The sequence below is a fragment of the Falco rusticolus genome, chromosome 15 (genome assembly GCF_015220075.1).
Source record: "Falco rusticolus isolate bFalRus1 chromosome 15, bFalRus1.pri, whole genome shotgun sequence".
Lineage (NCBI taxonomy): Eukaryota > Metazoa > Chordata > Aves > Falconiformes > Falconidae > Falco > Falco rusticolus.
Window position 1 is genome coordinate 13,871,631 of NC_051201.1, and position 27,428 is coordinate 13,899,058.

The 27,428-nt window shown below is 47.0% G+C and overlaps 1 protein-coding gene and 1 long non-coding RNA gene across 5 annotated transcripts in view; one reads left to right on the plus strand and one right to left on the minus strand.

Annotated features, from left to right (window-relative positions):
• The window catches only part of LOC119157732, a 32,906-nt gene extending 17,977 nt beyond the window's left edge, over nucleotides 1-14,929 (plus strand). For 2 of the 3 annotated variants that reach the window (XR_005107639.1, XR_005107638.1), the window contains one exon: nucleotides 463-14,929. This is a non-coding gene — a long non-coding RNA (uncharacterized LOC119157732). The remainder of the gene's footprint in view (nucleotides 1-462) is intronic. The other variant, XR_005107637.1, reaches the window with a different exon arrangement.
• On the minus strand, nucleotides 2,109-21,931 carry VSTM2B (V-set and transmembrane domain containing 2B). Of its 2 annotated transcripts, XM_037408908.1 has the most exons (5): nucleotides 21,329-21,927; nucleotides 20,519-20,703; nucleotides 18,899-18,928; nucleotides 17,637-18,045; nucleotides 2,109-2,315 (listed from the first exon to the last, which is right to left on the minus strand). In XM_037408908.1, the coding sequence occupies exons 1-5, from the start codon at nucleotides 21,399-21,401 to the stop codon at nucleotides 2,227-2,229; spliced, it is 786 nt and encodes a 261-aa protein (XP_037264805.1). In that variant the 5' UTR covers nucleotides 21,402-21,927; the 3' UTR covers nucleotides 2,109-2,226. The 2 variants fall into 2 exon arrangements, with proteins under 2 accessions (XP_037264805.1, XP_037264806.1); XM_037408909.1 differs by lacking the exon at nucleotides 18,899-18,928 and having other exon boundaries at nucleotides 21,329-21,931.
• Between the last annotated feature and the right edge of the window lie 5,497 nt (nucleotides 21,932-27,428).

Consider the following 27,428-nt stretch of genomic DNA (forward strand, 5'->3'; position numbering starts at 1 on the left):
AGAAAAGTATTGGAGCAGAGCAGATGATCTGTTTACTGAGACCATCCTGTGGTATGGCTGAAGTTGAAACGGAAGCACAACTACTCCTAGACAGCTATGCTCCACTGCTTCAAGCAGCAGCTATTTCTTTAGATAAATTTAAGCAGATTTTCTTCTTGTGGAAAATTTTCTTTCGTTCTCTCCCTTAGAAGGAAGATGAGTCACTGACAAATACTTACTGCCCTTGAGAAAAAGCAGCAGTGCTGAGGAGGTCGCCAGAGGACTCACAGTTCAAACCCAGGCTGGTTTCGCCTTTGTGACCGGCCATTACTCGAAGGATTAGAGCTTTCATGACATTACAGACTCCACACATACGTCTGCTTGAATAATTGTCCTTGAACAAGTTCCCAGACATGAATGCCAGTATTAATTTAGGTGTAGTCCAACATCCAAATTTTTTTTCCATCCGTCTTTTCCTTTCAGGTTATAAGACTCACCCTCCTGTGCACCTATGGAAGCCGAGGACTGTGTACTTCAGTGTCTTGCGCTTTGATGCACTTTACAGGCTTGCAGCAACCATCTCCCCCAAGTTCTTCCAAAGAGCAGTTCTGCTTTTTCTGGGACGATTATGTATTCTCCAATCCACAGGAAACTACAGCTGGCATTAAGAGGATGAACATTCTTACAAAGAAAAGATTTTGCCACCTTCGGATCCCCGTGGTAAGTTTGCCCCACTACGAGAGGGCTTTTATTACCACAATTCAGCTGCATGTATGAAACACACAGCTCCCTCACAATTACTCATAGTTCTAGAAAAAGCGAATTCTGACCATGGGAGGAATTGAAAATCCCTTTCTATCCTCCTTCTAGGAGAGGACTCTGGCAATGGCATGTCCTGCTTCTGCTCCACAGCTTCTACAGGCAGAGCCCTGCTGGCGCTTAGTTGTCACTTTACCATTTTCACAATTAAGGTCCTTTCTGAAATGCTACACAAATGAAAGGGTAAGCACCACAGTCAGACATAGGAAATCTCAAAGTATGCCACTAAATTCAGCTAAAGAAGGTCGTGGCTTTTTACCAAGTCAACCTGTTATCTCACTTAAAACCCATGTATTCTGCAACAGAAAAGTAACTGCTGTATTTACTGTAAGAAAGCCTTTTGCTTCATTAAAGGCAGGCTCACTGGGTAAGACAAGTGACACAATTACATAATTTTAAAAACCCAAACATATTTTAAACAAATAGGTTTAGGGAATACAACGTTCCAGGTCAATCCATTTTTATTTTCATTTTCCACTGCTTGAATCGCCTTTTTGCAAAGAGGCCTGGAGAAAACCAAAGCAACTTACCTTGCGTACTCCAGTGTCCAACTGGCTGCCCAGAGGTAACCAGTGCCACCGCCACCACACAGCTATAGCTCATGCCTGGTCAGCACAGCCCGCTGTGGGGCTCTGCAATGCGTGGGGGTGTGTAGTACATAACTGATACCAGTTTTTCTTTGTTTGTGATGCACCTTTCTGCAATTCTCAGTGCTGTGACAAGGCAGGAAATCGACACAGCCATGAAGCCTTCTCAGGGAGCTTCAGGACACAGGGAAAGGGACACAACATCTGTAAAAACTTTATTTCAAAATCTTTTTATTCAACTGTTATTCAGCAATATACAATACTGTTTATAAACAAATGTCTTACCTTGTTTCCAATCTTCATTTAAAAATAAATATTATTGACAGTGAATATTAATTATGGTAAGATGTACCTTTTTAATTAAAATGTCTCCAAAAGAAATAATTTAATTAAAAAAGAAAAAGGAAATCCAAAAAACCTAAACACAATAATCTACTAAAAATATTTCCTTTCTTAGGAAGGGCTTTGACCCAACATCTTTACATATTGTCATAAAGATAACTGCTCAACAGTTCGTGCAAAATGAAGAGTCAGAGGAAAGGTTTAGAAAAGAAAAAAAAAATTACATTAAAATAGAGAAATCATAAGTGCCATGCACAGAGCAGGGCTTTACACATAGTCTGGAAACTAGATGCATTATTCTATGTGGTTTACTTTCTGTGGCATCCCCAAAAATATGTATTTCCCCCCCCACGCAGAATTTATCATGCTTCTTTCAGTCTCTTTCTGTCCATCTTTAAAACTGCAGTGGTTTTTTTTTTTTTCTTTTTGTCAGGGGTTTGTTCTGTTTTTAAATAGGTTCCTTTTTGTTTGGCTGAGGAGGAGTGGAGGAAGTAGTCCGTCAGTGGTTTACTAATAAATGTACAAGCTTATGCAGTATTAACAGGAACATATATAGGAGTGGGTCTGTAGCATAAATAGGTCCTGTACCTAGAAAAGAAAGAGACAAGGGAGAGGAGGAGATTTTATTCTTTATCTTTTCCAATGGAGAAGATAAATGCAGAGGAGAAATACAGGAAGATTTATTTTTATCACTTCAGAGCCAGGGGTCAGAAGCTTAATTTTAATAGTAAAACAGCATCCTCAAGCTATCCAACTCAAATAGCTTTCTCTTCCCCCACCCAAATCTAACTCCACTTAGGTCATTTCATTATGCATTACTAATGGTACGCCTAAACTTGGCTGCAGCCAAGTTACCAGCAATTGAGACTTCTATAAATACATCTTAATCTGGTATATAGTTTCTTGAGAAATGACAGGTATCAACCACCCATTACTTTAAAGGGAAATGACAAATGCTGCGGCTGTACTCCTTGATTAACGGGACATGAACCCATTTCATTTGGAATGGGAACAGCAGGACCTTGACATCTTCTTTACCTTTTATAGGAAAGAGCAGAATTTTAAATTAAAAATGTGCACAGGAGCTATAGAAAAACAGAGGTCAGATGTGGAACACATCTGTTACAGTCATTTCATCCAAACCCTGGGAGGACAAGACTGCTCCCGCTCCTATGAGGTAAGCTTGTGAGGCACGGTACGGGGCCGCGGGGTAGTTACGTGCCGTGCCGTGCCGTGCCGTCACAGGCGGGCCCGTGCCTGCGACCTTAGGGCTGTAGAAGGAGGATGCAGCTCCCCCTGGGCAGGGGCGGACACCGGTGCCTTTGCTCACAGCAAGAAGTAGCATCCATGTCCGTACTGCAGCTAACAAGGCTGTCCCCGCCTCACACCCACTTACACTAAGATACTCGTTCAGGTTTTTTGCTTTCTAGTTATGTGCACCAAAAAGGGGGGAACCGATCGTGCCCCCAGGGTCTGGCCCCCTCTCCGTTGTGTGGGAGGACCGAGCTTCGTTGGCCGCGCTCTGCCAGGAGCGCAGGACACGCAGCACGGCGCTGGGGCTGCTCCACCTCTGGAACAGGGCACTGCTCTGCTGCCGGGGAAGGGTGAGAACAGCCCCTTCCCACGGAGCAGCTCTGCTGCCCTGGCGCAGCCCGCGCCACTGCTGCAGGACAAGAGGCTGCTGCCTGTCAGGCCCCAGGCCCCCGCTGAGCCCACGCAAACAGGGCTGGGCCGGCCCGCACCAGCAGCTGTCTGGGTCCCAAATGCCAACGGGTGACACCCTTCCAGAGCTGTGACACAGACCAGCATCTGCAGTTATCACCAACACTGTAACACGACAGCAGGGGGCCGCACGCCCGTGACTGATGTCTCACGTGGCTGTGGGACGTTTCCACAGGGGTGAATGCAGAAACAAGCCCAGCCGGAGCTTTGCCCTGCAGCTGGAGTGCGCAGAGGCACCCAGGAGGAGGCTTCACCAGTGCTGAACACCCTACAGACACAAGCAATCGATGCCCCCAAAAGCCACAGCCACCCAGAAAAGTGAGTGTCCGAGCCACTCTGCAAAGCATGAAAGCTTTAAAAAACCCCACTGGTTTCTGGTGTTCAGTATCTCTGAAAAAGGAATCGGGCTACTTCTATTTAGGCAACTCACTTCAAATGCGAACACTTTAGTCTTGGTCTCCAGGAGATGTGAGCCTCTCGCAGTTGCAGCATGATCAAAGGAAATACCTCGAACAGTTCCCGAGTAAACCACTGCTCTTGGGCTCGCTGGTCAGGCTGCCTCGTAATCTGTATATACCTCACCAGCAAAGCTGAAGTATTATTATCCCATATCAAAAAATAGTTCCTAGTAATATGGCGTGCAATTGAGGAACTCAAGAAATGTCCCCATAGTGCTATCCCACAGCCGCCTAGACTGTGTGGAGATTATTTAGTTATTAAGGTTTTAATTAAATCCTTGCATGCACAAACATGTGGCTAAGGACCACTGACATACCAACAGCAAGGCATTAAGATGAAGACAGGATTTATCTTTTTAAAGCTAAAAGTCATTAACAAAGACAATTAAATCAGGTAACTAACGGAGTAACTGATTAACTTTTTGGAAAAAGACACTAGAAATATGTACAGGAAAGTGTGCAACAGCTGCTAAAGCTCAGGCTCCCAGCCATCACAACAGGACAGACACTCACCAGCCCCAAACGTTCTCGCTGCTCTGAGGCAGCAAGGCAGGAGCTCACAAGCTCAAACTCACCCTCCCAACCCCAGGAACCAGCCCCACAGAGCCAGGGTGCAAGGAGGGTCTGGCCCTGGAGACCTGGGGGCAGGAGAAGCAATTCGGCTGGGGAACGCAGCGGGAGCCCTGCCCTGCCAGACCTCCCAGTCTCTGTGGCAGCCTGGGTGCAAGCAGGGCTGTGACAGCCACTCCCCAGCCTCAGAGCCCTCCTCCTCCAGCAGGTCCCCCCTTCCCTTAAACATATACAGTCAACTGTACAGCTACAGTCAACTGTATACAGCTACTGCTGTCCCCCATGCCCAGGGATGGCAAGGGCAGCCCAGCAGCAGCCGACGCTCCTGGCAGCTGCGCGCCGCTCACAGGTGCTGAATTTGTGCCCGTTCCACACCTGCCCACCACCGCGGTGAAGATCTGGCCCCGGGTATTTATTATGCTCGAACCTGAGGGTAGCAAGAACCCATTTTTCCCTGCCAGAGCTGAACTTGGCCTCTCAACGAACAGGAGGAGAGTTACTCAAAAAGCAAGCTGCACTTCTGTAAGGGAGGAATCCTGGAAACGCTGAGGAACGCAACCTGGAGAAACTGGCTCTTGTAGCTCAAGTGCTCTTACAACCGTAGGGCTGCGAACGACACCAGGTTAGGATCGTCTCTGTTTTGAATGGAAAGTAGTATTAGTCACAACCCCACGCAGCAGCTGTGTGCCTGCTAACCACAGTCATTCCTACACCAGTTTTACCTTTATTGACTAGTTTTAGTTTAAATCTCTGCAGAACTGTGAATTCAGTCTAACAGTCCAAATTTGTTGTCATTTCCTCTTGTAGAAATTGCTGTTGTTTTTAACTACATTCTCCATCTGATTAATTTGACAGCAGAACTTGAGTTCAGAATCTCAGCAGTTAAATAAAACATTGGTAAAAAAATATTTGAAAGCAGTTATTCTTACTCAACACCAAATACAAGCTTCTCTTTTCATACTGATCCAGTGTTAATCTCCTCTAGGACTCCAGGCAGTAGAAGAACTTCAGAATTCTCTTCCCTCTGAGCATAAGCAGACTAGAATTTCCAGTAATTTCTCCATGTTTAGTTAACCTGAACCCTCTCCATTGTAGGTAGTATGGATAGACAAGCTGGACTTAGTGTCCTCAATTCTGCTTTTACCGCGGTACTAGAAGTTTTTACTTTTACTTAATAAATTGCTACATTTTTAGATGTAAACACAATACAACAAGGTCCTGACCACTAGGACATGCGACTGACCCAGATCTGAGAACAGAGTGTTTCTACCCAGGGACTTTAAATCAAAGTACATGGTTACTTACAAACCACAGACACTTAGAGGAAAACACTTCATTTATATTTTGAATATTCATTTGATGTTTTGTTATTGTACTACATAGATTTACGATTTTGCTTTTAAATTATTTATATGCACATGGCTAAAAGGGAAAGCCTACCACTAAGCAGAACAATAACAAATTGTTCTGTTTGGGTATGGCGAATTGCTCTCTGGTATCACTCATCCTTCTTTTCGATTTACAACATAATAATGTTTTACTGTAGTTTTCTATTTAATAATTTGTTTTGTGCCAGCATTCATCAAAGTTTGACTTAAAGCAGTTCATCCAATTGAAAACAAACATTAACCAACCAAGTGACTTGTGACACATGGAAAAAATGGGATGATTCTTTTACAAACTGTATTTAACCAATGGCCAAAACCCACAGTTTCCAGCAGTTACCTATTTTTCTTCTGAGAAAGAATCTGAAAAGTCCCTTGATGTCTCTTTCTGAGATGGTGGTAAAATGCAGTGGCCCATATAATAAAAAGCTGAAAGACATCAGTAGCCTCTTTTCCTTGAAGGATGAGGTAACACCTTACATCTGACTGCCCGTTCATGACAGAGCTGTGACCCCAGCTGGCAGCATCACGAGACATTTCTCTGTACTGGCTTTTATGCAGTGACCTGTTAGCCTCGGCCTGTTTCCTTTCAGAATAAGGTTCTATTAAAACTCTCAAACCCGGCATTTCATTAAGGGGAGAGGGATCAAACTGACCATATAGATTAATTTAGTCTCTCCAGAAACTTTAGACTGCTTGAGACATTCTCAGAGAAATGTGTATCTATAGAAAAAATAGGGTGTTATATGGGTTGCCGGTCAAGGATCATTACAGGCAATAATCTCCTGGATAAAACAAATTCTCTCTCCCTGACGTACATTTGGAGCACTTCCACTGAAATGAAGGGAATTTACCAAACTTCAAATCTAAGAGCTTCTTAGAAGTTTTTAATTAAAAAAACCCATTACTAGAGTCACTGTACACTTACTGAAGAGTTAATAAGCTTACACCACATTAGAATTACTCCAGTCTGCGACATGATCTTACAAGCTGCACATATCCTTCTTCCACTGTTAAATACTCACAGCACAATCCACACGCTGCAGTTTTGCTACTGAGGCTCATAACCGGTGCCTTCGCCGTGCTACTCCTCCCCAAGTGCTGATTCTCCTGATGCTGTGCAGAAGCGTATCCAGAGCCTCCGCCAACTTCAGCAACTCTCCCAGCTGCACCCTGCAGCACGGCACCTAATGTGAGGTGCTCCTGTTAAAAGTAGTACGCGGTACTATAGAAATCTATGCAAAAATACTAAACTATGGGCCCCGTTGCTCCTGGCTTTCAGCTGGCTGTGGATCCTCACGCCTAGGCACAGCCAGAAACAGCTCCTGAGCTGCCTTTTGGTGCTGCTCATTTTGGCAATAGTGACTTCCCACGTATTTATAAGCAACTGCATGGGATCTGCTTACCACTGAACCTGCCCAGAAGGCACGGCGATAAAACTAGTTTTCAACCCACTACACATTTTTATTTATGATTCGATGAATTTTGGAACAGCTTTCTATAACTCATCTCAAAAAAAATATCTCACAGAAGTCAGTACGTGTATTTATTTCTACACAGCCATGCAGGTATAAGCTAGCGATCCTGCTTACTTCCTCCATGCCATCGAGGTTTGCGAGGTGAAGAGTAAATCTGACGCAGCTGAGTGAGCACTGCCCTCCACACCCTTCTTCCTGAAATGCCATTTCACTTTCCCTATCCACGCTGTAGCCTCAAACTCTCCAGGAAACTGAAACCAGTTTTACTGGCCAGAGTTTTGGAAAACTGTGTCATCATTTTAGGTCTTCTCAAATACACCTGAGTTTCACCCTTTGTCTGCCTGCTCTCTTACCATACGCCCTGCGATGTTCAGGCCTATGTTCAGAACTGAACTGCCGAAATACCAAGTAACAAGAGTAACTTTATTCCATGCTTCTTGGAATTCTGGAAACTCAACAGGTTTCAGTACTTCAAACAAGATTCCATTTGCATTTGCAGTATTTAGCACTCCTAAAGTGACCCCATTCAACTTGCCCATACCTGGATCTATTCATGTGCTGGGCTGAACTCACCTGACTGACCACAGAGGTGAGGCAGAACGTAAAGGCTTGGTAACCCTACAGGGGCTGCAACAGGGCACCACAATGCACGTTTCCAGTATAGGTAGAAAAATAAATGTGTATTTGAGAAAAATCCAATTCTTTGTTGTTCTTAATTTTGATTTGGTTTGATGTGAAATCTGAAAAAGCTCATCCAGGACAACTGTGGGTTTAGTGGTAAACCACAGCGTGAGTGGCAGGAAGGCACAGGAATTGCACCACACAGAGGCATGACAGCGCTGCTAAGATGACCAGCGGAACCTTGTTTTCTTGAGCGGTATCTTCTAGCTCCCAGAACATTTCAACTGACGTGCTTAACCCCCACCCAGAGAAAGAGAACTACGACATGGCTAACCACCCTTGAGTACCGTGAAGCTCCCGTTTTAGCATATTCTGTGAAAAATGGGTCATATGCGTCACGTAGTTACGGACTGATTAGAAAACAAAGAAATTGGATGGCAAGGAGAGGGAGTTGTCGTCATGCAAGGAAAGAAAATTCTGGTTCTGATACAAAGCTAAGAAAAAAAGATTCCTCCTGCAGCGTCGATTTCCTGAAGTACTGCACTGCTTTGCTAGAAGCCGACCTGTGTGAGTGCCTGCGAGACAGGGCAGGTGCAGGAACTGGTAGAGGAGTTGTGCGTATGTTTCTTAAGGCACTCACAATTACGGAGGTGGATTTCTGATCACATTAGCGCTCCTTGCAACCGAGACTCATTAAGGCCAAGTTGTTCTTGAAATCCTAGGACTGACAATCCCTTCCAACCATGCATATGGTACACTGATCAGTCAAGTGCTCAATTATCCTCTACGGAGGCTCCTCCCTTTTTCTCCTAGATCATAAGGGCATTATTAGACATAAGCTACAGGATTAGATGGACAATTGATCTGATCCAGTTCGACAGTTGCTGCAGGTCTGCGCGGCCGGCCATTTTTGCATTAAACACAGCTACTAACAAACAGAAAGAGGGATAGTTAAACTAGGGGATTTGATGAATGTATGGAAGTGCGTATCAGGTAGAGAGCAAGAAATAATTAAACCTTTATAAAAAATATTTCTACTTTTTAGGTTGTCAGAGAAATAAGCAGTTCCATTGTCAATAGGTTGGTGAAAACTCATCTCCCACTAAAGCTCCAAGAAGTAGGGACACATAATACGGGAAACAGCTGGTACATTTCCCCTCAGTTTCCCCACTTCCCTTCTGTGGTAGCCAAAGATGTACAGAGCAGTCAGCAGTCTTACCGAAAGCCTCACCCTGCTTCTTCCAAATGCTATATTTGTGTGAAAAATGCCATATTTGTGTGAAAACTGCTGTACTGAGAGAAGGTGGTGCCCCCAGAGAGCCCAGCAGAGCAGCAGCTGAGTGGATTCATGCTCTTGGGATCTGTCCTACACAGGAGACAGCCAAATAAATCACCACCCAATCACTCCAAATATCCACTCTTGGAGAAATTAAGGAAAACCTTCAAGAAAACACCAGCATATGCTTCAAGAAAATAACAACACTAATTTAACAAGCTCCAAAAGGAAACACTGCTACAGACAGTGTCAGTGTAGAATAGCGACATATCCTGAATACTTAAAGAGTCACTCACTCTGTATAGATCATGCAGCTTAAATACTTTATATTGTTCTGCATTTAAATAAGCCAGTAAATTTCCTATTTTGAGACCTGCAGCTGGTCTCTACTTTGTAGTACATTCCCCTAAACAGATTTCTGCTTTGGTATCTGCGAGATTTCTCCTCACCAAGTATCTTACTAAAGAAACCCAAACCATGCAACTATGGATTTGTTTTATTTCCAGAATCTTCTGCAGTTCCACGACCTACAACTTACCAAAACCAAGCACCATTAATTCACTCCTCGAACACTTGAATAATGAAAGATACAAAATTCTTTGTAGTGCTACGATTTGGTGGAAAATTAATTTTGAACTAAAACATATAGAAAAAAGCCCAACTACATTAGTGGTAGTTCGGGTAGCAAATAAGCATCCAGCCCTACGCATCCTTCTTCAGTACTACTATGTGAGCAAGTCCACATCACACTGATACAAACAAATAGCAAAAAGCCCAACTCAAACTACCCAAATCACGGGGCAATGAAGAACACTGGTAGCGGGTGTTCAGTTACTGAGCTTTGAAGTGAGTCTGGGCCATATTCTCAAGTTTTTCATTATAAGCAGGAGGACTAAAAAGCCACGCTGCAAAAAGCAGGCAAGCTAGATACGGTCACACAATTCTGTAAGTCAACACTTTAGGAAAAGGCTTGCAATAAAAGCCCCACAAATTTCACATTCTGTAAGTATTTGCAACCCAGAAGTAAAGAACAAGACACTGCAGTTCTCACTTTACTGTCTTTTAGGGTATTTTTGACTTGATCAGGATTAGAAGCCAGCCACCAATGCAGCTGTAATTACCACTCCAATCAGAATTACTAAAGTTAAGCAGATCTGAGTGCAGATTATCTAAGGATTTTTTTTGAAAATAACCCTATCCTGTCCATACGTAAAGAACAGAGCTCAACGCATTAGCAGGATACATGATGGCACACGGAAAATGACTGTATTGAGACCATGTGCCTGAAAAAAAGCAGAGCCTGTGATTTACACACAGAAAGGGTCACCTTTTGGCTGTAAACAAACAGCGACCTTTTGGGATTGACCCACAAATATACAGACCCACCAAACCTTTCCAATGATTGCTGTCTGCCACACACTGGCTAACTAAAGACACTGCCATGCCCTAGATCTAAGGGAGGCCAAACTTTACTGAATAAGCCAGCAAGGGGTTATTCGGAAAAACTGCGGACATAGCACATTCCTCAGTGCCCTCTTTACCTGTGAGATCTCCAGCTCCCTGGCACGAGAGATATTCAGATTAGAATGCTGATTTTAAAACATTATAAAGTAATACATTAGTCCTAATTATACCAGTTCGGTGAATTTTACACATGACCAATAAAATGACAGACATAGAAGACGACATCCATGAGAGGACTAACTGCGCTCTGCCTCATTTCGAAGCTAGCAGCTGCTCCTAGCCCACACAACAAGGATGCTCTGCCACAACCACGCAAACGCAGGGCAAGACCAGATAGTATAGCAACTACTCGACATCCTGCGTGAGCGCCGTTAGCGCAGCTCCCTTCTCCAGCCGCGGCACAACGATCTGCACACTGCTATCACACTGACTTCTCCACAGAGCACAGTTTCTGCTCTGCCAGACTGCTCTTCTTTCCAGCTAATAAAATTGCCTCCCAACTGATAACAGCCTAGCAATATAAAATACTCGGTTGTTAACCACTGTTGTGACAAATAATACCATTCTGCTGACAACCCCATTTTTTCCAATACAAACCTACTTGAATGGTTATTATTGACATATGGGACTGCTCTGCCATTATCTAATTTTAAAAAACACATAGTAAACAGCGACAGCGAACCTGCCAGCATTCTCCCTGCTTTAGCAAAGCTAAATCAAAACCCAAACCAAACCCCTTTTATTACCAGCACGGCCCTGTCAGGCTCCGTCACATAAAGCACACCTTTTTCACAGGACTGCTGGAAGATTCGTCTCCTGTCAGATCGTACTTTATGTTTGCTTTTCCAACTACAGACCACTACTATTAATATCCTTCTCAAAACTAGTACCAGTAAGATTGTCTTGACATTTCTTTCTGCTATGACTGCGAAGTATACCATTTAAAGTATTAGGGACCTATATAATCCACGAGAGTTCCCATGTTTCTATACATCAGCAAAGCTGTATCAGTATAGATACATATATAGATAGATATATAGATCAGAGGTGAGGAATGCATGACAATTATCTGCCTCTTGTAAAATACACACAGTAAGTTAGCTGGTACTGCAAACTAAGACTCCATTTTGCAAAGTACCTACTGAAACCATACACAAAGAACTAGCCCAAAATGCTGTTTGTTCATGCAAAAAGACACGTGGGAGCACTAAGCCTTTCTAATACAAATTTCTAATTTTCACTCACTAATGAATCAATCTCATACAGAAATCTAGACCAATGTGAGGTACAGCTTCCACATTCGTTAGAAAGACCTGGAACACCCCTTTCACTGTATTCAGTAATATTTTTTAATAAACATTTTTTCATCTATAACTTGAAGATATTAAAGAAATTCAAATAATATTCGGATTTCTTCAAGGACACTGCACAGGCTTTAGCAGAAGAGGTTAGTACAGTTTTGTCTGTCCTCTGGGGAACAAGCAAGAACCACTGAAAGGAGGTTACTCAAATAAATTGCATTTCCACAGTACAAAACCCACCCTGGCACAGCTTGTTTCTGCCCTAGGTAATGAGGTGACACGGGTACTGCAATTCGTGCTTTTGTCCAGTTCAAGAATTAATCCATATTACACACACACAAAAGAAGATATTTGACCTCACTTGTCCCCAAAGCAGTCTAATTTGCCTAGATATTAAAGTGCTAGTGATGTGTAGTTAATGAGAATTCTTTTTGCATGTTTATTATCCAGTGACATTTAGGAGGTCAGCCTGATAATTCAGTTATGGTCTCCGTCTCGCTACTTTATTTAACGTAAAGGAAAATGTGACGTGACCCAGGCTGCATTTAACTACAAGTAACAACAGAACGGGAGCTCATATATGGTCTCATAAAAAGCGCAGGGGTAGTGAAGGAGACCCAGACACTACCGAGCTGGAAAGGTAGGGAGCCTAAGCCGAACAACAACAGAGACCTTCCCTTCTTGCTATGTTGTGTGCTGTTCATCTACCAAAGATAAATGAGCTCCACAGGCTGTTTCTCAAACTAGCACGCAGAGTAATTCAAATACTGACAAAGCCGGGAGAGCCCTAGACCCACCCCCCTACCCAAAGTTTATCCACACTCAACCCCTGCCACCCCAAACAAGGCCCTCTAACCAGCCACAGCGGGTGCATTTACTTTCCCGTCTCTAAGCTGCAAAAAAAATTACACCTTTTGCTTCCTAGTGCACGATGGAGATCCAACGCTCTCCCGCCTCAAGGCAGGTTGCCACAGCTCGACTTGGTGCAGGTACTGCTCTTGCGAGCACCGCTGGGAGCTGCACACGCACAGAGACGGCAGAATTGGGACCCGGTGCTGTATCATCTGAGGCCATGCAGCCCACAAGCAGACTTCCTTCTGCCTCAGACATAAAAGGCTTCGTGGGGGGGAGAGGGGGACAGGCGTGAAGTGAAGACTTATTTTCTTCCGTGCTGTGAACACTTCATCTCTGCATAACACATGAGTCTGTGTCCTTCCTAGAGCACTCTAAGCATAATGAAGCACAGTTTCTTGTTTCACACTCCCATCTTTGTTTATTTTATTTAAAGCTTTCACTTCAGAGCTTTGAGGCTAGAGATCAAACAAATAAAAGGGAATTTGGAAGCTGCAATGTCTGATCTACATTCTGCTCAGAAGTTAAACTAAAAATTGCCCCCCAGCCGATACACAGGCACTCATTTTGAAGACCGTTTGGTAGGCTGTAATACAGACAATTTGCCTCCCAGAAGGTCAGTATGAAGATCCTTGTTTATTACTTCACCTATCAGGTGACAAAGTTAGTTTCATGACTAAAGGCACTAGACTGAAATTTAAGAGATCTGAAATTAAGTTTTCATAGTTTATTTCACAGCCGCCACACACTCAGCAAAGTCAGTCATCGCTCTCCCCGCCATTTGTCCCGCTCATCCATTTAGACTACCAACCTCTGGGGACAGACACACATGCTCCTGTACCGTCCCTACTTTCCCAGTACCAACCAGGAACACTTCCAAACACATTAACACTATACACGCTCTTTCACTTGCTCACCCTGATTTTTTTCCTACAGCAGAAGATTCCATTTGCATACCAGTATTTAAACTGAAAGCTAAATACTGTTTTCATTTAGTACCATATGGACAACAGCTCCTTCTCTGACTGTATTAAAACCAGCAGATCTGCCTCCTTGCAGCCTAAGGAACATGCTCTGTTTCCACCTCAGCCTGCCTTACGGGCGGCTTCTTTACTTCTTGTGAGGCCACAGCACTAAAGTTTTTACATGGTAGCATAAACATTACAGATGAAATTCTGTTTGAATAGACAGTATTTCTGGCATATCGGGAAATCTTTCTGTTACATTGGAACTATTCCCGTACATACTATAATGCTGATCACCAAATTTCTACCAAAATTTCAGAGGATTTTCTGAAACTATGGATTTTCTAATTATACCTGCTTTGTCAGGTGAGACTCTATGCTCTTCAGATAATTTCAGTAACAGACACATTTATCCTAATAAGTTTATGTTTCAGTTCAACTAGAAGATGTAAAGAATTACATTTTTCCATGTGTATGACTGGGACTCCAAGTGAAGTCAACGAGAGCCTGCAGACATATCTGAAAGCAGCATTTGATCTATAATCACATTTATTGGAATACAAGCACACAGAGGCCCCATCTTACTACACTGAACATACTGGGAAGATTTCTGTTGCAAGGAAAATAGGATTAGAACTCAATTCATGCAGGACACTGTGGCTAGTGCCATGCCATCAGCTTTTAGGCAGAGGTCTCCAACGTATTAAATGACGGTGTTTCTTCATCACTGACGGCAAATCCATTGTTTGAGCACATTTCTGCATTTATACAGAGGAACTATCCCTGTGTACAATGAAAAGCCTTACACATGCTTAAGACGTTAAGATGATTCAATTATTACACACAGATTTGGTGCAAGTACTTACCTGTATGTGTGCTACAGAGCTCAAAACAAGACAAAGCATACGTATTACACTATCATACATATACTGAATTCATACAGATTCATACAGCAACACAGGGTTAGGTCCTGCAGTCTCATACAGCTACGTGAACAAAGATTTAGCTTGATTTGATGGCCCTACTGTGAGGAAAACCAGCCACGACACTGCCTTGAGAGGGCGGACTTCAAACAGGGCTTCTAGTTTCCAGAGATAAAAAAAGAGAAAACCCCCCAGTATTTCCTATAAAGAGACTACACTCTTTGCAGAGAAAAATACTGCACCTAAAATAGGTCTAAAGACACCACTTTAACATACAAATAAATAGGAAACTGAACTCTAGGATGTCGTTTTCTTTGAAAACATTTTGGAGAATGTTTAGTGCTTAGCCAATGCGAGTGACAGCACTGGAGACCCTAGTCTTCAATTTCTTCACAAAAGCAGGCAATATCCCTGCAAGTCCTCATCACACTGGCTTCCACATTAGTATTTTATCCACGTGCCTTTGTTCTGGGTAGGGAGCAACGCTTCACATCTAGGGGAGATAAATCCATTTCTTGCCTCTGCACCAAGCTGTCTCTCTCTCTGCTTCAAACCAAGTGCCTGGCCCCGACAGTCTTTCTAAAATACACCAACGATGGGGCCTGGGACAGCAACCTGATTCACAAAAGCAAGCAAAGACACACCTTGCGGGAACCAGTCTCAGACAGTTCTGGTCCAGAAGGCACCTGAATCAGGAATTTCGAGGGCCAAGCTTTCAGCTGCTAATCTCCTGAGCCATGCTGTGGCTGATGTTTGATTGATAGGTAATTACAGGCAGCTCCAACCTGCCATAGGTATGGCAATTACAAGAAACCAAGCAGAAGCCTGTTATTCAGGGGGTCTTGATTCAAGCAGAGTAAAAAGACATTATTTTTACAGAGGACCATACCAAAATACAAAATTAGTTGCCTCCCTGGTAGGCAGACAAAAGCAGTTGCTAAGTTTTACCTTTTAAGTCAGTACTACAAACAAGAACCGGAGTCCTAAGCTCTCCACATCCACTTCGGCTTTCTCCCGGAATGGAAACTGCCACGGAGTGGCACTGTTCACAGACATCCTGGTACACAGGAGAGATGTCACAGCAGGAAATTTTGGTTTAGCCTATTTTGTAGTCCTCTTAGCATCAGCCTCCATCTGGAGATCCCCATGAAATATTTTTCTGCATTCCACTACCTTTTTCACTGATTTAAATCATTCCATTATCTTCACTGCTGGCCAGAATGCCTTACAGTTTATTTTCAGAATTTAATCCAGCCTAGAAATGATGCAGCAGTGCCACATCCCCAAACCACAGACATGTAAAAAATCAGGACAGACAGCAGTTTAGATGATCTGGGCAGGGGGTCTTGCCCTAACAGACATATGTGACATGCTTGCTTAGCGGCACACGCTCACGTCCATCTGTTGAGATGGAACTGAGCCCACTGCACTTTCATCATCTTGTTTTTAGTTCATATGCAGCACATAAGCGCTGGGTTCAACAGGCAGGGCACACGGTGGTGCGAATCCCAAACTGAACTTATTTTGTCGGCGCGGAAACACTGCAAGAATTCTCACCGTGGGGGAGTGGGAAACACGAAAACAACCACCAGATGTGGGCTGCTAGGAAGAAAGCAGACCCTGCCAGGAGGAAAACAACAGATCCTGAGCATTACAGTGTTCGGTTTAATTTCTTGTGGTCATGAACTCAGCAAAAGCAAACCGAACTTTTTTACATGCCCACAGGCATCCGCAGTTAGACCTCTGGAATTACCCTTCTCTTCCACTGCACATCAATGAACCACCAGCTTAGTTTTAGGAATGATAAGGAGTAAAACCTGTTTTCAAGTGAATTTCTACATGAGAAATAAACTAAACTACTCAGAAAACAGCAGAAGGTAGTAGCCAGATAAAAGAAGCACCCGGTCACAGTGACCCACATGCAACTGATTTCCATTACTGCCAGCCAAAACCTGCAATTGTTTGCCCTGCAAGTGTGAAGAGGTATCAGAAGGAAGTGCCAGCACTCCTGTGTGAGGATTATGAGCCTGCGTAAGAGACTCATCAGAGAGGGGAGCTCAGGGCTTTCCCTGCACGGTTGGTGGCACAGAATTGTTTCCCTTCTTGGCAGGGACATTTGTTTAACGTTAGCCAAGTGGCAGTGGCTGACAGGGGAGCTAAAGCCCAGCCAGAGCAACACCACACCTCTGAAGCTTGAAACACCACTGTAACAGAGATTTAAGACTCCGTGTTCTTTCTCCCTGACTTTGCTCTCGTTAGTGTACATACAGGTTCACAACCGCCTTCTCCAGCTGGCCATAACGTGCTACTGTGCCATTAAGAACTTAATACAGTATTAACTGATAGACAATCAGTATTAGCGGCGTGTTTACATTTACAAACCACTACAGAGCGCAGTATCTCCAGTTCCTGGCCTGCCAGTAATTTGGGCGCGGAGCTCGTCACGCAGCCATCGGCATCGCCCTTCCGAACGCGCACCCCGCTCCGCACGGACCCCGTAACCCCTCACTGGCCCTAACTCTCTGCAGAACAGCTGCGCCATTCCGCTCGCTCGAGGCTGCAGCTGCTCTTTAAAGCACCGCTTCCGACAAGCGCAGGGAGGGTCGGAACGCGGGGCCGGCCACCGCACCCACGGCAGGGAAACAGGGCCCAGCCTTGCCCTCGGCCTCACACCCCCGCTAACCCCCGAGCTGCAGGGTGCAGCGCGCGTCCCTCTCCGGGGGTAGCTCGGGTGCGTGCGCCTGCCCACTGGGTGCAACGGTTTAGCCACAGGCTCCGGCGACCGTCCCACCCGTGACAGAGGGGTGTCGCGGTACCCGGCCCTACCCCGCGCTGCGGGACCTGGGGAGCCACGGCCGGCCGGGGGAGAGGGGAGCCCCCCGCCCGCGCCCTACCTGAACCGTGCTGCTGGCGGAGGATGGCGGCCTGACCCGGCGGCGGCGAGGCCGAGGAGGCGGCGGCCGCCGAGGCGGTGGCGCTGGCGGTGGAGGCGGCGGCACCGGCACCCCCCGGGGCCGGGGGCGGCGGCGGGCGCTTGCCGGGGCCGGGCTGCGGCGTGGGCCGGGCGGCGGGGCCGTGGCGCCGCGGGGCCGCGCCGCTCTGGATGTGCGACACCGCCTCGGCCGCCTGCACGTCGGGCGGCGCGAAGCGGGAGAGGACGCGCAGCAGCGCCTGGGCCTTGTGCTCCTGCGTCTCGTCGTCGCTGTAGTCCGCCACGCGGCACTGGTAGACGCCCTCGTCCTGGCGCCGCACGCCCGAGAGCCGCAGCCGGTGCGAGATGTCGTTGCCCTGGACGCGGACCGTCTGCAAGAGAGCGCACCGCGGGGCGCCGCCTCAGCCGGGGCCGACCCCGCCGTCCCCTCCCCCGCGGCGACCCCGCTCCTCCCCCCGGCGCACGTGGGGAACACCGAGCCCATCGCCGCCAGACCCCGGGCACTTCAGCCCAGCCCCGCGCTGTGAAAGCCCCGCGCTGTGAAAGCCCCGCTTCGGGGTCCCGAGGGGCCGCCCAGCATCAGCCCCTGCTCCCCACCGTCCCCACGCCACCGCGGGCCGGGCCCCTCTCCCCTGCAGCCCCGCGGCTGCCCCGGCGCCGGGCGCCACCAGCCCGCACCAACCTCCCCCCCCCCCCCGGCGGCAGGAGGCCGGGGCACCGGTGCGGTGCCGCCCGGCCGAGCCCGAGGGGGTGCCCGCCCCGCAGCCCCGGTGCAGGCCGCCCTCCGCCGCTGCCTCGCTGGCACCCCGGGCCCGCATCGCTGGGAACAGGACTGGTTCCCGGCAGGACCTGGGGAGAGGAGAGGGTCGCCACGGGCGACTGGGGTTTGCCGAGGGCTGGGAGAAAAACAAAAAGCAAATTTCTCTCCTCATCTGGCCCCCAGTCCTTTTCAAACGTGGCAAAGGAAGGGCTGTAGGGCAGGCATCGCCTCCCCTCCACCTGCGAGGAATGAGACGTGACTGCTAAACCAGCAACAGATGGCAACGCTTCAACCGAGCCACGACACGCCGAGGAGGGGCAATGGGCCACGCTCCCGCCGTGCTGCAGGTGTGGGGCTGCCGGGGAGACCAGCTGCGTGCGTGTGTCAGGAGAGGAGGGGGCATGCAGTACGTCCCACGTGAACCGGAGGAGGGGTGTGCACCACCCAGCTGGAGCTGCACTTACGCTGATTTTGGTTGCATCCTTATTCGTTACCTGAAAGAGGAGAATTAAAGGAGATTAGACTCAGCTGTGCCAGCACAGCAACAAGATGCTCATATTCCCACCCCATTGCAAGGACAGGACGTGCACAGATACAAATTTCTCCACCTGCCATTCACACAGCCTGTGTGTGGCTGGAGGGGGGGCGCTCCCCTAGTGATGGGGAAGGCAGCAAACCAGTGCTCAGCTGTGGGGAGTGTTTTGGTAAAGTTCCTGTGGTGCCCACAGAAGCACTGCCTTCACCAAGGGTGCAAACAGCAGCCAAAGAAACGCTTGTTGCATGCTGTGCTGCTCACAGACACTGACAAACACCAGGGAAGACGCTTTACCAGGGGCATTAGCACAGCGGTGAAAAAGTGCTTGGGTGGGCTGGATCTTGCACTGGCTCAGGGCAGAGCTTCAGTCCTGAAAAATCCTGGGAGCAGGTATCACTCAGCAGGTTTTGTACTTGGTTATTTTTTTTGTCTCCAGCCAACTACCGTAAACCTAAGTGATGCCTCAGATCTCACTGATGCGCCTCCCAGGGAGACGGTCATCATTCTCCAGGCATGCCCTGTCATCATTTATTGTAAAAGCAACTCACGGTTTTTATATAAGGTTAAAGACGACATTTAAATCCAAGCGATTTATTTCCCTGTCTGACAACTGACTTACACTTTCCCCAGCTAGGCGGCATTGCATTAGCTCAGTGTCTATATGCTTTGCATCTCTATTTGAGCTCTGCAGGAAAACAAGTGTGCCACAGAGAGGGGAGCTGGCACAGGCACAGAGGCTGCCACGGGGCACCCTGTTGGCGCAGGGGCCGGGGGGGGCCGGAGACTATGACGTGCCCTGCGCAGTAGGGCAATATGGCCTGACAGCCCTGCTTTACCCCCCTCCTTGTGCCACGCCATTTGGCGCCAGAAAGGTGTCTTGCACTGGGGGGAGGCTGCAGAATGAACTAGCTCACGTCGGGGAAACGCAGATGAAAAATTTAGACTAGAGCCTACCCTCACACCAGGCAGCTTGCTAGGGGGAGGGGAAAGGACATGCAAGATTTAACTTTGCTTCATGCATTTTAATTACTACATCTGACTGTTTGAAAATGTCTTGCTGAGCTCCAGATACAGATGTATGTACATGCACCCTGAGAAACTATATGCATTTGTATAGGCAGATTGATATGTACTTAACCTACCAACAGAGAGGTCTGTCCCTTGCGCCTTCCTCTGCTGTCAGTGAGCAAAGGCTCTCCCATCTTTTACAGTGGTTCCTAGCTCTGCCCACAGAAGCACTAGTTTTTATTTGTTCCCACTTCACACTACAGCTATTTTTGATGGCCTCTCCCAGGTGCTCATTGCTGATTTTGCAGCAGGACATTTATCATTTTTTATTTACAATCCTTAAAGCACTGCTGATTTTTTTTCCTGAAGTCCCCCACGGTGCGTGCCCTGTCCTCCTCCATCCCAGGGTGGGCCCGGGGATGCCAGCGCTTCCAACCACTCGCTGGCACTGGGTAGAGGAAGCACTCTCCTCTCTGGGACTGATCACCCTCTGCTGCGCACATTGCACTCGAAGAGATAAATCTCCGTAGCACCGTATTACCTTGCTCCTGCTGCCGGGGACACTGATGGCTAATTCGTGTGCAAGTTCTCTGGCTGGTTCTTTAAGGTACCACCACTGGATTTCCAAGGAGTAAGAGGTGGATCCGCTGGCTCGGAAAGCACAAGGCATCTCAATATCATCTCCCTCCCTAACAGTCACATCTTTGGGAACTTCAGTAAAGGTAGCTGGGAGGGGAAAATAGAGTTACAAGGGCTGGTTAACGGGAGAGATTAAAAGACAAGACCAATCCTTTTCAGCGTAAAATGAGCTGCTTCAGCTCAAGGGCTAAGCGCTGACCAGGGCACGGGTTTCCCGCAGTCCGGTGACCGCCGCGCAAGCGGAGCATCCAGGACTGCGCACCCGGCGCAGGGCCGAGCCGGGGAGCGCGGCTCCAGCGGGCAGGCAAAGTTTGAAGCGGGCCTTAAACCCGCTCGTTCTCCCAAGCAAGCCCTCGGCTGGGCACAGGGGCACCAGTGTTGCGCGGCCCCCTCCCCCAGCCCCGGCGCGGGGTCTGCCCCGGGCTGCGCTCCGCTCCGCGCCCGCGCTGCCGGCAGCTGCGGCCGCAACAGTGCCACCTTGTTCTGCAACAGCCCGCCCCGGCGGCGCTCCCTGCCCCCGCCGGCAGCGCTTCCACAGGCACAAGCGGCGGGGAGGCCGGCACTCGGCGCGACGGCCGGCAGGGGCCAAGCGGCCAGAGCCCCGCGGCGGGCAGGGCGGCCACCCCCGCCCCGGAGCCCCGCTGCCTCCCGCCACCAAGTTGTGTCCGGAGCGGCGGCTCCCCGCGGGGGGAGGCAGAAGTTTCCCACTCACCGGTGACGATGAAGAGCAGAGGTGCGTTGAACATCAGGTAACATAAGGTGCAGAAGAGCCCCCGATTTTCCATCGCATCTATGTGGGCTGCGGGCGGGGGCCGGGCTGGGGGCGCAGCCGGGCACGCCTCAATCCATCGCACACGGCGGGGCCGGGTCGGGGCTCCCTCCCGAGAAGCCGCCCGGCTAACCTTGGTTTGTGGGGAAGCAAAGGTAAAATCCACAGCCGGCTGCTCAGAGCGGCTCGCCGGTGGAAGCGGCGTCTCAGGGAACGAAGCGATAAATCTCGTCCCGGCGCTTTGCTCCGCCGCTCGGGATTCAGCTGCCCTGCGCTGGATGGGGGCTCCCGCTGCCCGCAGGCGAGGACGCGGCGCCGGGCTCCCCGCCGAGACCCATCACCCTGCCGAGCCTCCTCTCGGCGCCGGCGGGAAGCTCCGGCGAGGCGGCAGGGACCAGCCTCCTCTCCCCGAGCCTGGGGAGCGCCCCGCGTATTCCTGCGGCGGCCCGGGCTCTGCCCCCGCACGGGCGGCGGCTGCACGACGGCGGCGGCGCGTCCGGCCCCGCCTCTCCCTCCCGGGCACCGAGCGGCCCCGGCCGCAGCGGCACCCGCGGGGCCGGCCCCGCCTCCGCCCCGCCCCCAGCGGGAGGCCCCGCCCCCCGCCGAGGGGTCCGGCCGTCGGGCTGCCGGTGCCCCCCGCCCCTCGCCAGGTGCCGCGGCCGCGCTATGAGGACCGCAGCGTGCCCGGCCGGGGAGCCACCGCCCGCTGCTGATGGCTCACTTGCTGTCAGGCTTCCCGGCTCACCGTGTTTATTGCGTGTTGAAATACATTAAGGAAAAAAAAAAACCAACCAACAACCCAACAAGCAACAAACCCGCTATTGATTTAGAATACAGTATCATAAAAAGAAGACGTTTCTGTGGATCAGCTGTTTCTCAGGCAGATGTCCCCATTAAAAAGTAGAAGTGCTCAAAAGTCAAGTCAGTAAAGTCATTACAGTGAGTTACAATCGCAAGCAGAGCTTGATTTTTGCAGTAACGTGAGGGAGCTGTATTTCAGTAAATTTGAGGTGCCTTTCTAAAATCTTTGCCTCTTTATTTCTGAAACCCCATTAGAAGTCACCGTTTTATTCAGCCACAACTTCATTTAATCACTGGGATGGCATAGGAAGTGTGGTTTATGATCTGCAGAAAATTTCCTTTGTATTTTTAATGGTTTCCTTCTGTACCAGAATGCAAAGCTGGATACATGAAGATTTCTACACAACAAATTATTTAGAAACATGAACTTTCTGAATAACTAACTCAGACCAATTTTCAAATGGGTGCTTCCCAGCTAGCGCCCTGTCCAGCCTGCCAGGCTGCTGGAGGTCTCAGTTTGGGCCCTGCCAGCTGCATGGTTTCCACTGGGAAGCTTCAGTGAAATTCACGCCATCCTGAAGAATACTGAAACTGCATCAAATGAATATTTCCTATTGGAAACTTTTTTTCTTCAGGGCATTTTCAGTCATTCCTACTGATCATATCCTGATTTAAATCGCACGACAGCCCTCTGGCAGGTCTGTAACAACTTGCCTGAAGACCAGCTCCTTGCTTTTCTCCACAGCCTTTACTGGGAGCTTGGATCCTGCCAGCAGGCAGAGCCCAGTTTCCTGGGCAGGTGGAGTCAGCCCCTACCAATCATAAAAGCTTTTATTGTAATAACTATTAAACACCATTTAATGAAATAGTCTAATAATCACTTACACTCTGCTTTTCCACCAAAAGCTCCATGTGCTTCGTGCCATAAGTAAGCATCATTATTTCTTTCCACATATGGCCTTAAGCCACGTAGCACTGCAGTGAGTTTTATTACCACCTTGCCCGAGTCCCCACGTAGTGCTTCACCTACCAGGCCCATGAAGGCAGGGCAAGGCAGGCATGACAGACGTACCTGAGGAAGTAAATCCAGCAGCCACATGGCTCAGCAGCAGAAGTCTTCCAGTCCAATCCCAAGAATGGGTGAGCTGGGTCCTTGGCTAGTGAGGCAATTCCATGACTTTGTGCCTTCTGCGGCAGGATTGGTTAGAAAACTAATAGATAAAAAGAATCAAAACAAAATTACTTTTTATATCGAATTAGTAGTGACAAACCATATTTGAAAAAATTTTACTTTTTGTTAAAATTGATGTTTAAAAGTTTCTCCTGAAATCACAGCATTCTGAAACTTTACAAAGGCTTGGAATGTGAAAATACCCAGTTCACGTGTGAGTTTTGTTTCTTAGATATAAAAAATAAGTAATAAAAATGAAAAGGAAAGGCAAATGCATTTAAACTTAGTTCTATTTTAATAAATCTAAGGTTGTTACTGTAATAATAGTGTTGCTGAAGTGAAGACAGTTTTATCTTGAACGTGTCCCTCAATTTATAACAGTAAACCTTCACTTCTACCACCAAATCTGATTTTATACCTAGCAGCTGAACACTGGATCGCTGATATCTTTGTGTTCAATTAAAGTAAGAAATTAGGAACACTAGCGTGGTTTTCACTGTCTTAAGTTAGAGTAATAACAAGACTTTTTATGTTCTCTTCTGCTAAAATTATAAGGGGGGGGAACACGACATGACACGACTGTTGTGCTCTACACTGACTAGCAAGTACTCTGTGCAAGTTGTTTTGCTCTTAGGATCATAACAACATTTGAAGTCATTTATTGATTCATTCCTGCCAGCAAAAGGGACTTCTACAGCACAGAAGCTATCACCTGCCTGCGCTCATAGCCTGAACAGGTGATGAATGGCAGGAATATCAGAGGGAGAGGCTCCTTTTGCAGTTGCTGATCCTGCAGCATTATTCACATCACTGATTCTCGGTGAAATCAGGGAAACTATTCAGGTGCTTGAAGTAAAGGCTGTGTTTTGTTGATGACCATATTTTTTTGCTGTAACTGTCAGTCAGATATTACATTAAGCCATGTGGCAGATATATAACAAAAATTTACACCTAGGCAAACTGAAATTGGTTGTTTTTATGGAGAAATCCAATGGCAATTCCATAGTTTTCCACTCCAAATCAGATTTTAGGAGAGAAGATGCTCTCTGCTGTAGGGTAAGCCAAAACACAGGAGCATTTGCTCTGGCAACAGGACTCATTATCACTTTATACACGTGACTTCATCCCTAAGCCAACCCTGAGGATATGGCAGAGAGAGGCTCTGAAGTCCCCTTCCTGGCTCCTGAGCATCTTTCCAGGGAAGCCAGCAGTCTAAAGGGACCATTTGGATGAAACCCGCAGGATTCCTCCTGAAGGGACAGTCATCTTTGTCATCTATCAGTCCCATTCTATATTCCACTGTTAGCCCAAATCCTCCTTTTATATGAAATGCAGGAGCATCACTGACCTCAGGAGGTGATGGTGATTAACAATGGATGAGTATCTGGTGCTTTAAGCAGACACTGACACAGGACTAGTAACAGCAGACTACTTTTGCTGTTGCTGGACCATGTTTTATAGCAACTCATGAAATCCCCTAAGCAATTCCAGCACTGCCTAGCTGATGGCATTTAAGAACATTTCTCCCTGTAATTTTTTTTAATGACTAGCAACTCCATTATTTGAATAACCAAAATACTTTCTAATGGCTGCTTGAGGAGCCTTTAATTCATACCCTGCTGTTTGGAGTTAATCCATTCATAAATTAAAACAGTGTGGGTCACCTTTGGGAAGGAGAAAGCTGCAAAAATACCCAGTTTTACACACATGAAGCACACGTGATGGGACATTTACTTTGAGCTGCTGTGAAAGCGCTGTAACATACTTGACGTGAGTTGGTATTCCTACCATAATTAAGCAACGTTCATCTCTCCCTAAATTCTCTGGCAGAAGGAAATCCTGTTCAACACTATATTCTCAGATTTTTGGTCAGGGTTTTTTTTCCTCATTTTTCCTGACATGTTTTCATAGTCACAGCAGCCGGTTTTGCTCCTGCTGATAGAAAGTAAATGCTTTTACCAATGACTCCTGTGAGCGTGGAGGGCAGCCCTGGCCCTCCGCTCCTGTGGTGGAGCCGCCAGTGCTGCCACTCGCCACTCACAGGCAGCGTTCAGGAATATGCTCGTGGCATGCTGACTGGCTTCTGAAAACTGCATTATCTTTAGAAAATAGGTGAGGGGCAGAAGCAAATATTGGACATAAAGAAACAAAAAAAAGCGAAAGAGAAAGAGATGCTAAAATGTTCATCTCTCTGCTTCCAGTACAGTGACCTTCACTGTGGAGCTTCTGCCTCAGAGTAGCTCATAACAGGCTGGCAACTGCTAGCCTGGTTGCCTTCAAAATGTCACTGGTTTAACATCAAATCAAGAGGTATAATTGCATTTTTCCTTCCTTCTCCCCACCCCCCAAATTCCAGTCTGATCAGGCCCAAACCAAACTGACAGCCTATTTGTGTTCTCATGAGAAGTTTGTAAAAGGTCATAAAAGCTGCAAGTTCAAAGGGGTGGATTGTTTCCAGTGTACACGATAACTTTCCTGTTTCCCATCTGCAAGCAGTGGGCTGCACTGCCTCAAAGTTATTCCAGGATCCAGGTTGATAGGCAGAAGTCTAACGGAGTTTGAGAAAGAACTGATTGGTCTTACACTAGGAAATTCATGGTTAAAACTGTCAGACTGTGCTACCTCTTCGGTTTATTATCCTTACTCTGGACAAGTGACATTTCCACCAAAAAGCTTCATTTCACTTTCTATGAAACTGATTAAGGTAGAAAGCACGTTTCTGCATTTTGGCTAGGCACAGTTCTCACTTTATGCAGCAAATGCATTTTTAATTGCCTTTAGTTTCTACTTTATCTGATATTCTTTGTTAAACGATCTAACAGTAAGAGATGCTCATGCAAGAACATACGGAAAGAGAAGGCAACATATTCATAATAATGCAACAATAGCTCATCTTCTAGTACCCTGTGCTTACAATAAAATCAAAAGCAGTCAGAAAATCAGATTATTGCACACTGTAAAATTTATCTGAAATGTATGGCATATAGCCTGTTTTAATAAAAGACATGATGCTGGCTGCCTAACACTTAAACTGGAGTGTAAGATGGCAGGAGAAGACAACATATAAAAGTCATCATCTGCCAGGTCCACCAGCGTGTGGGCTTGCTATTTAGCAGCTCATCCTGCAGCAGATCGGAGCGGCTGCACCTCCACTGCTCAGTGCAGCCCCTACGTATGAAAAAGGATCTAGTAAATTTACTGGGAAGAGCTTGAATGAGGTGGATCACACAGAGGCAGAGTAAAAGCCACCTCAACTCAGCCTTGGGAATTTTAAAAAATACTCTGCTTTGCAGAAGTATACTGAATACAGGGAAGCAGTCAAACTTCACCATTACCGTGAGAAGCTCTGACTCCAAGATGACCCAGCAGTGCCTGACGGTACGGAGGTGAGTATTGCTTGCCTTGTCTCTACCTACATACTGTCATTACTCCCTTTGAGTAACATATTTGTGTTTAACTTACACTAGGAGTTTTATAACTATATTAGGTCACCATCTTGTAATATCTTGTCTCTTAATTATTAGAAAATAATATTTTATAGATTATAAATTAATCTACAAATTAATCTGTTTTCTGGGGAAAAAAATGTAATTATCATTTGAAACAGATAAAAACATTGACGAAACTCAAAATACTCCATATTTGGGTCTACAAAATAATTTTAACAACTGTTTACCAATTCTTCACAATTCATCACGTTCTTAAAGTGGTATAATTAATGGGGAATTGAAGCCACAATATTATTAATAAAGACTGAAAAAAGAATGCTACTAAAAATGTTACTAAAAAACCCCATGCTAAGTCTAAGAGAGAACACTACTGAGTTAGGCAATACCTTGTATTTCCTACTGGGCTCACAGAAACTAGTATATCTCCCACACAGAGAACTGACATATATTTGACCTCAAAGAACTCCCAGCACCTCATAGGAAAAAAAAAAAATCCCTATAAGAAACCCATAGATCAGACAGGATTTGCAGCAGCCTCTTAAACGCGCAGACCTCAGTTCTGCAAGCATTTCTGGGTGAGCTGCAACGTAAGTGCCTCAGCGATCTGCCAACTCCAGGTGTA